Source organism: Chelonia mydas, chromosome 1 (genome assembly GCF_015237465.2).
Source record: "Chelonia mydas isolate rCheMyd1 chromosome 1, rCheMyd1.pri.v2, whole genome shotgun sequence".
NCBI lineage: Eukaryota > Metazoa > Chordata > Testudines > Cheloniidae > Chelonia > Chelonia mydas.
Window position 1 is genome coordinate 292,563,805 of NC_057849.1, and position 12,068 is coordinate 292,575,872.

The 12,068-nt window shown below is 41.2% G+C and overlaps 1 protein-coding gene across 2 annotated transcripts in view; it reads right to left on the bottom strand.

The window, feature by feature from the left end:
• Positions 1–12,068, bottom strand: part of TMEM117 (transmembrane protein 117) — a 326,549-nt gene that overhangs the window by 163,709 nt on the left and 150,772 nt on the right. For both annotated transcript variants that reach the window (XM_043548908.1, XM_043548914.1), the window contains one exon: positions 8,588–8,687. In XM_043548908.1, the coding sequence (XP_043404843.1) occupies positions 8,588–8,687 (100 nt within the window). The remainder of the gene's footprint in view (positions 1–8,587; positions 8,688–12,068) is intronic.

Sequence of the window (12,068 nt, forward strand, 5' to 3'; positions counted from 1 at the left end):
TGGTGAAGTCGTTCCACTGTGTGTGAATATGTCAAGAGTCTTTGGGCCAGTGAAAGAGACAGCTTGAGGCTTGCTCGTTAGCTTGGTGTTCAGGGAATGAACCTGGGGAGTGAGATACCCAGCATCCAGTGCCCCCTACTCCAACAGCTATTTAATTATTTATACAAAGCTTAACGCTTTCATTAGTAGAGATTGAGAGACCCCCTCACACATGTCAGACGATGTGATTCGTGCCATGCTAGGAGACCCCTATTTAAATCCCTTCTCTACCTCAGGCAAAGGAAGGATTGACCCTGGCTCTCCTGCATTCCAGGGGAGGGTTCTAACCACTGGGCTAAGAGTTATAAGGTAGACAGCAGCACCACCACCACCTCCATCTGGATTTTGAATGGGGTCTGATTCCTTAAGTGTGCTCTGAGCTCACCTACTGGATCAGGCGCCACAGGTGAGAGAGATGCTCCTCTGCCAATCTTCTCCTGTTTTGTGGATCGCACTAGGGCTTAGGAGGGAGATAGGTGCCCAGACTCCTAGAGCGAGGCAGCAGTGTACATGCCCAGAGGCAGAAACATAGCTGCCTAGGGAACTTTTACCCTGAAAACTTAGGGGCCAAGTAAGGTTCAGCACCTACAGGGTTAGGTGGCAGCGGAGCAGTTCTGTGGATTGCAGTAGAGTCTAAAGCTGGGATTTAGGCACCCAGGTACCTTTGTGGATTTGGGCTGAGGCACTTGCATCGACAAAGATGCTTCCAGCTGCTTCTTCAGACTTTACAATGAAGTCCTGGTTGTACATAGCCAGCCAGCTTCATTAGAACACATTTAAAGACCAGATATGTTCTCTCTCTTTCTCTATCAGTTGCAAATGTGTAGTTTCCACTGTGCACGAGCATCATCTTGTGAGTCAAGAGTGACGTGATGGTACATTATCAGTACACAGATTATCCTGATTTCCTCTTTCCCCTGCTCAGGGTTTCAGATATCTCCTTTTACAAACCCCGAAGGAATTTAGGATTAAAGAAAAACTTTGCTGCGTGCCGCTGCCATCTGCTGCTCATCTTTCCCTTTGGAAGATGCAGGGGATCTTATTTGATCATATATTTAGTCCACTGCAGTTCTGCAGCTCAATTTGCATGGTCAATTGAATCCTTCTCTTATGATAATATCAGCCTTGCAGCTCCAAGTTTGGTACAAGTCTGCTCATTATGTATCTTGGCAGGCTTTTTGAAGCTGTTGGCAAGGGCTTCAGTTCCACCAAAAATTATCCTTTATTTTTCTGTCAATGTAAAAGGTTTTTGTGTTCTTCAAGTCAGCCATTAGGGTACAGAGTCAGACAACTGTTCTCAATAGGATGTGTTCCATGTTAAAGACCTTAACAGAAGCTTGAACTTGTTCTGAAGAGATCTAAGTACAGATGGCTAACAGGCTATTTCCAGAGCCATCTCTGTATCCCCTCAGTTGCCCACACCTTTACAATGTACATGAAGAACACATCACATCTGAGTGTAGGATTGCTAGAAACGGCCATGCAAGGAATTCTGAGTGTAGAATTGCTGGATGGTTATTGTATTTTTGTTATTATATTTATTTTTGATGGTACATATTTTTGGTTTCCAAAGTATCCAATTAAAAAAACCCAACACACTGTATGTCAAAAGAGAAAGTTTAGTGCTATAGAGACAAATATTTGTTTAAATGAAGACCAGAAAGAACTTAAAACTAAAAAGGATGTGTCTATGAATATATTATAAAGAAGCACACAGTGGTTTTCTTCTTTAATCATCAAAAGTGGGAGGAAGAAAGGGCTCAAAAGCACCAATGCAAAGTCCATTGGGGAAGAAAAGGAATTCTGATATAATGCAAAATTTAAGATCTCAGGACACATATCTTTCTTGCCATGTTTTCCCTCTTCTGTCTGGGCATTATTCACAAAAAAACAGTCTGAAAGAGACTGTCCTCACCATTAAGATATAGCTAAACAGCAGACCTGATCCTATACCTACTGAAGTCAGTAGGAAGCTTGACATAGACCTCAGTGGGTTCAGGATCCGGGCATAACATGTCTAAGTATGCAATGATGTGACTTAGTCACACAGATAAGTCTATGCACCACTTCTAGTGCAGAACATGTCATTCCTTTTGTACTCCATAGTCTAGGCATCATCCTCTGCTATCCACTCTTTGCCTAATATACACACCTACTGTATAATAGATTCTTTCTATAAAACGTATCAGCTGGACAAGATTTGAGACTTGGGAAAGCAGATGCTCCAATAGAAGAAATTCTGCTTGCTCTCCATCTCTCACTCTCATGTCTTTTGAGAAAGTGACAGAGCCAAATCTTTCTGCTGCAACATTGGGAAAACAGATTAGCCTAATACTTTTCGTTAAGATTCAGCATTATACTGTATTTGCATTTTTAAAAATCTCAGAACCATACGACTTTTGGATACTGTTAGAATGGTACTGATCTACTTTAAGAATTGTTATGGCAAATAACATGCATGGATAGGTCTAAGATAAGGGTAATCCAAATATTTCGTTTTAGGTCACGACTGCAGGATCCAGAAGGAAATCACCATAACCTCCAGGCACAGCATTGTACAACTGTCTAGGTGCACCATGGGGAGGGAGATGAGCCTTGTTCAGAAACATCTAGTATGGACCATGGCATGATCCTAGACATAATGGACCAGTGGTCTGTTCCAATATAGTGATTCCTGTATTATTTTCAAATGTGTGCATGATTTTCTTACAGAAAAGCTTGCTATGCTGAACAAATTCCATGGCAATAACTACATCTAGGAATCAGGGACAGCAGTGTACATGAGGGCAACATGTCTAGGTTGTCTTTGATCAAAAGATAATTAGAAAACTAATGCTGAAAAAAGATGTCTTACCAGCCTTTGATCCAACAATCAAGAAAAGTTGTTTCCATTTCCATCTATCCTAGGTAAGTTTTATAACTATAGGGCCCCTCACAATCCATTAGCATCTTCTAGCCTTGTACTGTTGGATGATTAAAGGGAGGTTAAGTCCTCTTCTGGCCCAAGAAAACTTTGCTGGACTAGGGTTTTGATCTTTTACTACATAAATGCTGCAGGGAAATGGATGAGTTAGCTGCAGGACAGCCTGTTAAACTGTTTTTTAATCAGAAATCCCTCAGACACTGGACTGAGCCCTGGAAAAGGGAAAGGAAGAAGTGAGAGAGAGAGAGAAAGAGCGCTTGACACCATGCGTACTTCTATGAATGGGCAGAATCTTGTTGCCTCCAATGAGGTCATTAATTACATCCGTGTGCAGTGTGGTTAAGTGAGTTTAGCAACGTCTATCATCCATTCCTCTCCTTCCATTTCATGGTTCACAGTTTAATTTCATTTCCACCTCTGAAGTACAGCAGAGTTGTTAGCTATCCTGTATTTCAGATGCCATTTCAAATTCAATTACAGCTTTATTCTGTCATTTGATATGTCAGTGAAAGGGAAACAATCAAAAAGATTGACACTGATCATAATCTGAATTGTCATGCCCAACTCTTGACAGAATAATGAGTTAGAGGCAATGTCAGTCATTCCAGGGCTCATGACATGCCACACTGCCATGGAAGGTGCAGCACAAACGGTAGTTCTTTCACTGTTTGTGAATGAGACAATATGCAGTACTCTGCGGAACAAACTTCTCTGCTTTTCTCACCATATGTGTGGACAGATGGATTAATCTTTCACTCACTTACAATTTTAGAGTGAATATTTGTGGCTGTTCAAAACGTACTTCTAGGGAACAAAGACAGTATCTCAGGAATTTTATTATCTCTATAGAATATGTTGCATTTTATTTTTGCATACAAAACATGCATTCTGTTTAAATTCAGCTCTGTAGTAAAGGAGATTTCTTTTTCAACCACTTCATTATTTTATTTTTGTCCATTTGGGCTGTAGTACATTTTAGCACAGGCTATTTTCAGCAACTGAAAAGTTTTTGCAGCATCAAGTGGAATTCCTTCTCTGCTCAATTTGTTTTAATAAACCATAACAAAACATATACATTAGCAGATAAAAGAAAAACAAAGATGTGGCACAAACTAATAAGTGCCTGGTATCCGTGTGTCCTTATTTCCTCTAGCATGTCAAGATAGGCAAGCTTGTGAGAGAACAAATGAGGATTAAAAGAATCTTCTGTTCTAATAGACACAAGAGCTGCATTGTGAAAAAAATATCATTTTAACAGTTTGTTCTCCCACTTTCTTCAACTAAATGCAGTCTTTCAAAATCATAATGATAACAAAATAGACACAAGTAAATGTGTTCCAATACTGTAAATAAAACACATTCTTGCCAATGGGATATGCAGAACTATTTAAAAATTGAATTCAGGGCAAGAAATAATAAGCTACTCTTACTACAAAGAAGAGCAACCGATAAAACAATCTGAACAAAGTTTACAACTACTACTGATATTACTTGAACCTACACCACATCATATATTCAAGTAGTGTGTGTGTGTGAGGAATATATTGCTAACAAGATTGAAACAAAGAGCTAAGCAACCTACTCAGCAGTTATTGACAGACAAATTCTTCCATCCAAAAATACAGAGGTTGTATAGTGGCCTCAGTCTATATCGGGATGGGCAAACTTTTTGGCCCGAGGGCCACATCTGGGTGGCGAAATTGCATGCAGGGCCATGAATGTAGGGGGTGCGGTGTGCAGGAGGGGGCTTGGGGCAGGGGGTTGGGTTGCAGAGGGTGCGGCAGGGGTTCAAGGCAGGGGTTAGGGGGCTCAGGACAGGGGGTTGGGGTGTGGCAGGGGGCTCAGGGCAGGGGGTTGGGGGCTCAGGGCAAGGGGTTGGGGTGCAGGAAGGGTGCGGAGTGTGGGAGGGGACTCAGGGCAGGGGGTTGGGGTACAGGGAGGGGTGTGGAGGGCGGGAGGGGGCTGAGGGCAGGATGTTGGGGGCTCAGGGCAGGGTGTTGGAGTGCAGGAATGCCGGATACGGCCCGCGGGCTGTAGTTTACCCAGCCCTGGTCTATATTGTAGGGAAGGGATGTAGAGAGTCTACTCTGCAACAGGACTATCTGGAGGTATTCTGACCTATTGAGCCTCTGCCTCTGGAGAGTTATGGGTTGGGCACATCAGATCAGGAGCTCTGCCACCATTTCAAATGTGAAGCATACATTCCGCCCATCTCACACCTGGACAAGTGCAGAAGGGTGGGGTAGTCAGTGTCTTGTCTGCAACCCTCCCTTCCCAGACCCATTTGGAGAGTCTAACACTGCGGGCAGACCTCAGGAAGTACAACTATAGTCAGCCACTAGGCAGGGGCAGAAAGGAAGAGCAGCTCTTTGTCATGCTCCCTGCTTGCATGCCTAGGGCTCAGCCAGCTCTTTTAAACTTAATGAGAGACTCTCATTGACTTCAGTTGGAGCTGGATCAGACCTGACACAGAGTGAGCCAATGTCCACAAGGAGTGGGTTTAGGAGGTAAATTCCGATTTCCATATATGAATCATGCAATGTTTCCAAAGTACACTCTTTCCTTTCAAATATGTTCCTGATATTAGAATCCGAAGACAACTTCTAAGAAATGTCTTACCCCGTGCTAGAATAGCATTTTTTATTTCTTATTCATTTTGCAAATGAAGTCCACAACTCATACTGACATTATCAGTGCTGACTTCTGCAGCCACCAATTCAACAGAGCATGGGGATCTGAACTCCAACAGGATTCCAGTACACAAAAATGAGAATACCACCTGCTTTTACTCATCTTATACTTAATAGCATAGGCATGGCTGACTTCTAGTTATTGCAGAAGCCTCTTAAGCATATTAGAATATAATGGTTACAGTAAATTAGAACCTGCCACAAAACTGGATGTTTCTCTCCTTCTTTTCCTCTTTATAGCTCTGCCAGTATTGGAGGACTTCTCAGAATAGAAAGGGCCTACAAATCACTTGTGCCACTTCAAGATATCTCAGTGCTGTGATTAGCATTCACAACGTTGTTAAGCAAGTCCAAATAGCCGGAAAAGCATGATACCGCACCTGTTCATAGCTAAAATGATTTGCCATGGCTTCCAAAGGAGTGGACAGGAATGGTCACTGAGATTAATGGTAGAACAGGAGAGGTTCCTGAATTCTGTGATGGATTTTTCCACAAAAATATTCAAGTTCTAGGGGAGACTTTTACGCAGCAGCATGTTCATGGCTTTCTCCTGTCAGCATACCTCAGTCTGCCTCCTGATGACACTGCTACTGGGGCTTTTTTGATACTGTTAGGCCTAGCAGCTTTGAAGCACTGCCACTGCTGTAGTCTGCTGTTTCCACATTATGTGCAGCAACGTGGATAGCAGGACTGATCCAGCAGCAGCAGTCTCACTATTCACTTTTGCTTTGAGGCTTTGCCCATGGGAATTCAAATTTTGCAAGTAAGAATTTGCACATTTCAGAAGGTTGGAAAAACTATCATTTCCCCCAAGGAATGCTGTTATTTGTGGATAAAACATACGTTGAAATTCTATACAGAAGTAAGTGTTCCCATATTAGCTCTGTGCAAGAGCACACACCTCCTTTGTTGCCTCTAAAATCAAATAGCCTTTTTAGTGGAAATCAGTGAAAAACTGAAGGGAAGCCACAAACCATTTTGCTTTTCATAGTGCTCTACCTTCAGATTCAACATATCACAGTGGAAGGAAGCAGAGAACAAGCTAAGTGATTTTAATATGCTCGGCAATGAGGGTTACAGGGAGAAAGAAAGATTCACATATGAAAAGGGAGTCCAGGATGCTAGTGGCCTCTGAACTCAGACATTTGCATAGCAAACTGACCCGTCAACTGTTTTATACAATGACTAAAGTGATAATACACTGTACTGCATGTTTCTTTGTGACACGTACTTTGGAGGAGATGGGCGAAGAGCTGACATATTGGAACACCACCTAATGTACTGTGACCAACACGTAATCCACCATTTGAAACATGAGCCATATATCTACAATAGACATGACCCCACTCCATTTGGTTTAGATCATGCCTCATCTTTCCTTGCATAGCTACATAACGCTGTGGAAGTCCATAAAAGAAGGACCATGCTAATGAGGTTCAGATGCAGCCATGAATTTTATTACTGGTTTGATAGAAAGACACATTAAATGTCAACATCAAGTCCACAGATCAGCTGTGCAATGTTCTTATTCTAAACCCGTTCAGTTGGATGATTTGATGTGTACTTGGTTTTCATGGCCATCATTTCGTAGTTGGTAATTTGTCTTGGACAAGCCACTGACACTTACTGTACAATATCCTGAAAAAATCCTTGATGCTGCTCAAAATATGTAGAAGTTAGAAGATAAATGGGGAGAAACTCAGATGATTCCCCAAGGACTAAGAAATGGTACCAGCAGTTCTTGCTCCTAATTCTTACAGATACCCTAAGATTCTTTCTATTCTGGTACTTTGTTTTCAGTGCTTTATGTCACAGGTAGCAGTGAGTACTAACTAGACACGTCAAATGCTGACACCTTCTCCCCATCTGTCTATACTCCTCTGAAATGTGTTCAGAGCTGTATTTCCTGCATTAATGGAAAAGCAACTTGAACACTGCTGACTCTTTTGGGGACACAAATCGAGGCACCATTGATTGGTTAGAGAAAGCAAAACTGCCTGAAAAAGAAAATGGCAAATGAATTTCAATGGATTCTGTAAGGTTAAAATTGTAGATGCTACTTCTCTCTGCAGAGCCACCATTGACATCAGTGGTGGCAGAATCAGATCTCTCTAAAAATAAATCTTGCCTATATTCAAATTAAAACCTTCAATTATTTAAATCAACAGAATTAAAAAATCCTATTTACTTTAAACTATTCATGCTGTTTTTAAAAAGTGTATTTCTTTCAGCTCAGACAAAGAAATATATGAGTAAATTCACTTCGGTATGTAGTTAGTTGTCACTTCCCATTCTCATGCATTGCTAACACGTTTGGTTTGCAAACATGGCAAGGGAACATGCTTTTTAAAAATGGTTTTCATTGGAATTTAAAGCAGCTTCATGAAAACATTTAGTCTTAGGTTTCGTAAAAGCTTATTTTTCAAAAACCTAAATGTGGGGCAAATTTAATCGGATAATGTCCCTTTAGATGGCTTTTTCCAGACAACATCTGAGTATATCTTAGACATATTATTGGTTCTCTTCCTTTTTCTTTTCTCGCTTCATTCTTAGAATCAGTTTGTTCAGTCAAGTCTTCCTCCTCGGCTTTCTCCTTGTCACTATAGATGGAGACTGTGCTGTTACTTGCTTTTTCACTTTGCCACTATGTTGTCTTGGTGCTATTCCACAGCAAAGAAGGGGCCCAATTCTGCTTCCAAAGAATTCAGTGACAAAACTCTCACTGACATGAGAAGAGTAAAATTAGGACCCAATTCATTTTAATGGGCTCTCCTTTGGATTCCCAGCTCATTACCAAACCCTACCATTGTTACATCTGTACTTGTCTGAGTGGAAACATTGTTTAGATTTTAAGGGGTTCAGGATTTTGTTGCTTTAGTCAATAGTGATACAGTTTTTGTGTTTTGCATTTAAAGTGTATTATTACATTTCTTACCATCCAAGCTGTGACAAAGTCTCCCATCCAAGTCCCCACTGCAGCAACCTTCATAAAACTTTCGTTCCTGATGCCCATAAAGTCTGTTATGATGTATGCCCTGTGGAAATAAACACACAGACTGTAAGTTACACACATTCATTTGTTTTACTGAGGAGAAATATTTTTAACATGAAAGATTTTCCAGCTTTTGTATGATCACACATTCGGCCAGATCTAACATCTACAGGAGTCAGTTCCAATTAGAGATGGAGAAGTGAATACGGTTGTACAACCATGCTATGTTTTTAAGCCAAAAGACTGACAAAAGCTTCTGAAGACTATAACAAGAGTTCTATACTTTTCCCCTCTCCCTGAGCACAAACAGAACTGTAGCATTCTGTCAATTGGAGAGCTCCCATAAAAATAAAGTCCTTTCATCTCTTTTTAAAAATAATTGAGCCACCTGACCTTAAAATTCTGTGAATCGTACAACCATGTGTCTTTTAACATTAGAGTAAAAATACCCTTCATTTAATTCTAGTGAGAAGCAATTGTCTCATGTTCTTGTTAAATTTCAAAATCTCCATGGACATACTTTATCTAAAAATGAATGGAAATGTACTTTCACACACACTAAGCTATGTTCAGGGAAGGACTGAGTTAACAAAAAACAAAACAAAAACCCAAATATTCTACTCAAGCAATGGAGCAAATGGAATATGTAACATCACACAATGGTCTTCTATCCACTTCAAGATCAGCACAAAGGGACAAGTTGGGAACTACAAATACCAATTCTAAATTTGAACTTTCTTACTCACAGCTTAGTGCATATTTATTTCCTTTGTTAGCAATCTCTTTGTTTATTTTTAAAGAAAAGCTTGTTCTTGCTCATTTATGTAAGAGCTAATAAGTTGAACAATAATAGGTCTTACATTGTATCTTTTCAAGTAAAAATGTATTTACAGGCTTCTTAAAACAGACTATATAAATGTTATGCATGTTCAAGGATATGGATGATGAAGCCAACTGACTGTAACAACTTCTTGGAAACTAGTGTTATCTATTGTGCATGTAGGCACCCTTTACTAGAAAGGCCTCTGAACTTTATTGGGAGTGTTCCAGGGGAAAAGCCTGTGTGCTGCAATCTAGCCTCAGAGACTAAAACTCCCATAATGTCTTGGGGAAAGAGGGGGAGACTTCCTCCTGCAAGGAGAGCAGGCAGTGGACTCCATTTTGGGAAAAGGAGTGAGATTGCTGCTGTGGAGCTCTGTCTATATCAGGAGCTGCTGAGAGCCTGCAGGGGCTTTGATTGAGCAGGGAGCCTCAGGGGCAGTTGGTGGCTTTACTGGAGGCAGGGCAGAGACTGTGCCTAGAGATGACTGAGGTGGGCCTGTAGTGAAGGAGCTCTGAGTAACCCCCACTCTAGTTTGGGAAAGTAGGTGCAAGGGAGGGGGCACAGCAGAAGACGGAGCCTGAGGAGAGGCAGAGTGATCTTCCCACCAAACCAGGACCCAGAGCTGCTGACATGTGGTGGGGCTGGCTCCAGTCGTCACAGGGGTTGCGCAGCTTGTTGCCTCTGCTGGACTGATACACAGAACCAACAAAGCACTGTCTCCGGCTGCAGATCCCCAAGCGCGCCCATGCAAGCGCCTAGGACTCTGAAATCCAGAGGAGTGTACACTCCGGGGTTGGGTAAATGGTGGCAGTGTAAATCCCAGTTAGATAAGTTTAATTTATTACTTTATATTTGTTAATTGATTTTATTCAACTGCCCCATGGATTTAAATTAATAGTGACATATAATCTTAGTCTGTTATACCCTGATTTTTTAAGTTGTTAAGTAAAGGTGCATTAACTCTATTTTAAGTATATTGAATGTACATTATTTATAATTGGTATTTGAGTTACACCCATACCACAGATTATATTATTTATCATTAGAATAGATTTATTCCTGGAGTTTCCCAAGGCTCACCTTTGAGTGTGTGGAGGGGACAGCCAGGTGGAGGCACCGCCAATTTTAGGAGTGAAGGGACTGCAGCAGAGGGGTGAACAGAGGATTCCTACCTATCCAGCAGGACCACTGGGATACTCAGGATCTTCTTTAATGTCAACAACATCAGGCACACAGGTGAGTGTTGCCTGCTCCCGAGTAACCCAGGGAGGAAATGGGAGTTACATGCAAATCTATCTAAATGCTTATTATGAATCCATCACCATAGTATCTAGGAGCTTATGGGCCAGACCCTGCAACTGTATCTGTACAGGTGGACCCCCTGTGCCTATGTGGAGCCCCATTAAAGTCAAATTTTGCCTGCATTGATCCAGTAGAAGGATATGGCCTTGCCACGCACAGGCAGTTGTGCAAGACTGCTGTAAATTAATTAGTGTAGCCCTGGGGCTGTGCCAGCCACTTAAAGAAGCAGAATTAGAAAACCATTAAAGCTACTTTTACATCCCCATCTCCATAGCTGGGCATTCTGTGCTGCCCTTCCTAAGAAGCACAGCACAGAATCTGACCCAGTCTGAGCAAGGGACACACTGACCCAGATAAAATCCACACATGTTGTGAAAGGTCAGACTTGTTCTTTTCTGGGATTTGGCTTTATTGAGAACTCAAATAATAACAAAGAACATAAACCTCAGCCACACCAACCTTTCTTATAAACTGGTCCTATTAATAAGCCACACCTCCCACAATGAATTAGCAGAACTTGCTCAACCACTTTCAGCAGATTCTAACTTCTGCAGACAGAGTGGTACCCATATATAGACTCATTAACTCACAAATGCTGTCAGGTCCCTCTCTGTGAAGGGCTTTATTTAAAAAAAATCTGCATAAACATTTTTAGAATTAATGCAGAACTTGACTGCTATGCTGTGCAATTGCGCCAGGACCGGATCACATTGTGAAAACTCCAAGTACTCAAATGAATCCTGGTACCAAATGCAGACTGTTAATCAAATGACAAACCAAATACTACAAGACAAGCATTGTAATACTCAATTAAGCAGCACAAAAAAGCAGGGATTAGAATCTCTGTCAGAAGAATGAAAGAAAATTCTGGCATCATTTCTTAGGTGTCAGGAAGCAGATTTCACGACTGCAGTGACATGGACATTGAAAGATCATCTGAATGAAACAACTTAAGAGCATTCACTATAGCTGATACAGTACATCAGACAGCTTCTCCTGAGGAAATGCAGTATACAATGATCATCACCTTGATACTGTGATCAGGGTAATTTACCACAATAAATAATTTTAAAGTAAAATAATTTAAAGTAAAATAATTCAAGAAAGTATGCCCTACCACACACATCTCCCTGAGGTTTGAGTAGGTGAGTGAGAATTCTCTGAGAAGGTCAGAAATGCATCCTGAAACCTTGCACCAGGGTTGCAAACCCTTCTGATGCAGAAAAAGAAGAATACAACCACAAGGAAGAGGAACAGTGTTGAGTTTAAAGTAAGATCTTGCAGATTTAGTAAAGAGAA